Source organism: Chiloscyllium plagiosum, chromosome 11, assembly GCF_004010195.1.
Source record: "Chiloscyllium plagiosum isolate BGI_BamShark_2017 chromosome 11, ASM401019v2, whole genome shotgun sequence".
Lineage (NCBI taxonomy): Eukaryota > Metazoa > Chordata > Chondrichthyes > Orectolobiformes > Hemiscylliidae > Chiloscyllium > Chiloscyllium plagiosum.
The window spans coordinates 37838328-37841035 of record NC_057720.1 but is presented as its reverse complement, the minus strand read 5'-3'; the positions used below and the strand labels follow the sequence as shown (position 1 = coordinate 37841035).

Genomic DNA, 2708 nt, shown 5'->3' with positions numbered 1-2708 from the left:
TGCATCCGTAGTTACCCTGGAGAAGGTGATATTGAGCTACCTTCTTCAACTGTTGGGTTAACCACTGTGCTGTGAGGGAGTTTTGACCAAGTGACATTGTTGGAATGCTACTGCACTTCCAACTTAGAAAGATATATGGCTTTGAGAGGAACTTGCAGATTGTTCCCAAGCATCTATTGTCTTAGGAGGTGATGGGTTTGGAGTTTTGACCAAGTGACATTGTTGGAATGCTACTGCACTTCCAACTTAGAAAGATATATGGCTTTGAGAGGAACTTGCAGATTGTTCCCAAGCATCTATTGTCTTTGTCTTAGGAGGTGATGGGTTTGGAATGTACGGTAAGAGTCTTAGGAGGTGATGGGTTTGGAATGTACGGTAAGAGTTTTGCTGATTTGCTGCACTGCATGTTGTAGATGGTAAACATTGCTGGAAGAAGTCAAGACTGCAGATGCTCGAGAGTCAGAGTCAAAAAGTGTGTCCTTGGAGCACTCCCAGTAAATTCAAATCTTTTTACTTGCAGTTTTTAAGTGATATTTGAAATCAGTAGGTCTGAACTTTTAAATGTGTTGAATCATAGTGAGAGCGGTGAATCACTGGCTACTGCTGATAAAACTGGAGAATGGATACTTAATCCTAAATTCACTATAATAATAACTGAAATGTAATTTAAACAAACAGCACAGCAGGTCAGGCAGCATCTGAGGAGCAGGAGAATCAACTTTCAGGCATAAGCCCTTCATTAGGAACGTGGAGGGGGAAAAGGGGGTTGAGAGATAAAGAGGAGGGTGAGGGTGGGTCTTGGGGGAAGGCAATAGGTGGATGTAGGTGAGAGACATTGCTACCAATCTACATATGTGGTGAAGGGGGGTGAATGGTGAAGGTGGAAAATAGGGTGTCAATCAACAAGACTTGTCCTGAATGGTATTGAACTTCTTGAGTATTGTTGGAGTAGCAGTCATCCAGGCAAGTGAGGAGTATTCAGTCACACTCCTGACTTGTGCTTCTAATAACTCATGGGCAATCCTGTTTCTGAAAAGTTCTAATGTCTTGTATAAAGCGCACCAATACTTTGGAGTTTCAAAGCCCAGGTATTGTCCTTATCAGAAAGAAATGTACTCATTGGAGACTTTTACATCTCAGTGAAGTTTGGATGTACGGACAGTACGCTCTTGTAATGATAAATACATCCTACATAAATATTATAATTTAATAGTTTTCATAAACAATTGGAAATCGGCTCTTACCACTTAAATATTTTCTGGCAGCACTGGGGGCGCTCTAAGCCTGATTGAGGGGAAGCGATGTGTTTAGAAATCTGTGGGAAATTGTAATCATCATCAGGAAGGGGGCTGAGACTGAGTGGCAACTTATCCAAGTGGGTTACGTTGAAGAGCAGTTCAGGAATAAAACAGGAGTTCAAAGCTTTTGCAAACACACGAAAGAAAGGAACCACATTCATCACATTAGTGCAGCGTTGTATTGTGTCCGCAAAGGGATTGTTTTTTTAAAGCGAAACCTCTTCATTCATTCATTTATCAGATACAAAAGAGGATCATAAATTTGTTACTTTCACAAATTCCTTAGTTTACACATTCCACAGCCAACTTTTCCTTTCTGGACGAAGTTTTGGGCTGAAGTTGTTGAAACAAAAGTACGGAGTGTAGGGAACGTCCGGGATAGGAATACCGTAGGCGAGAGACTCTTTCAAAAAGTTATTTAAACATTTCAACTGCGGATTTTACAACGGTCCCACACATGCAGAGCTACAAATACGACAAAGCTATGCCTGCCGACAACCGAAATGGTGGGAATTCAACTCTGAATAATAAGGATCACAAGAAAGTCATGTTAATCTGCTTGGATCTGTTTTGCTTACTTCTCGGTGAGTGCATTTTAGAAGCAACTATATTGCAAGTAGTACTCCATGCCGTGTTGTGTTTACATATTGTCAGGGGCAGGCAGTAGGTGTTGCCACTGTTCTCTAAATGTTGCTACAAAGTAAATCAAAGAATTTTTCGAAAATGATAAAACTAGCTGAGTTTAAACTCTATTTAACCACTGGCTCACGCGAAAATGCATTACACATGTACTGGTGATCAATTAAATTTATATAGATGCTTTTTTCACATTTGACCGATGCTTCACTCACAAGTCATCGATATAATGAGAACTGGTATAAGCACATGCCCTCTTAAAGGGGCAACAGAAACCACTAGAATGTTTCACATAGTGAAGTTTTACATTCGATAGTTTAATTTGCCCTTTTCGAATTTGTGGGCATCCTTTGTAGACTGCTATGCACCTCCTTTATAAACACAGACCCGACATCTGAATTTGTAGTCATACCTATGCAGAATTGAATCGTGCAGTACACCCAAAACAGATGTGACCTCGTTTCATTGTATATTCAGGCATGGTGTTTATAAACTCCATATTCTATATTTTATAAAGAGTCAAAGAGGAATCGGTAGGAATAAATTTTATGGTTAAAATTCCAGATATATTCACAAATCCAAGTTTAACCCTTTAGGGAGATGGCATTATTTCATAAAGTAGCATCATTACAATTGCTAACGACACTTTATCTGGATACTTGTGTGATTGTCCTAAGATGACAAGATGTAGTTGAGATTTAAAGACAATATGCTACCATTACCAGGTTACCATATATAACCTTGCCAAGCTACCATGAGCTCTGATTATTTTGC

General features: G+C 39.5%; 1 protein-coding gene across 2 annotated transcripts in view; it reads left to right on the top strand.

Annotated features, from left to right (window-relative positions):
- The first annotated feature begins 1372 nt into the window (after window positions 1-1372).
- Window positions 1373-2708, top strand: part of plpp3 (phospholipid phosphatase 3) — a 147982-nt gene continuing 146646 nt past the window's right edge. The window contains exon 1 of one of the 2 annotated variants that reach the window (XM_043699110.1): window positions 1373-1882. In XM_043699110.1, the coding sequence (XP_043555045.1) occupies window positions 1756-1882 (127 nt within the window). In that variant the 5' untranslated portion in view covers window positions 1373-1755. The remainder of the gene's footprint in view (window positions 1883-2708) is intronic. The other variant, XM_043699109.1, reaches the window with a different exon arrangement.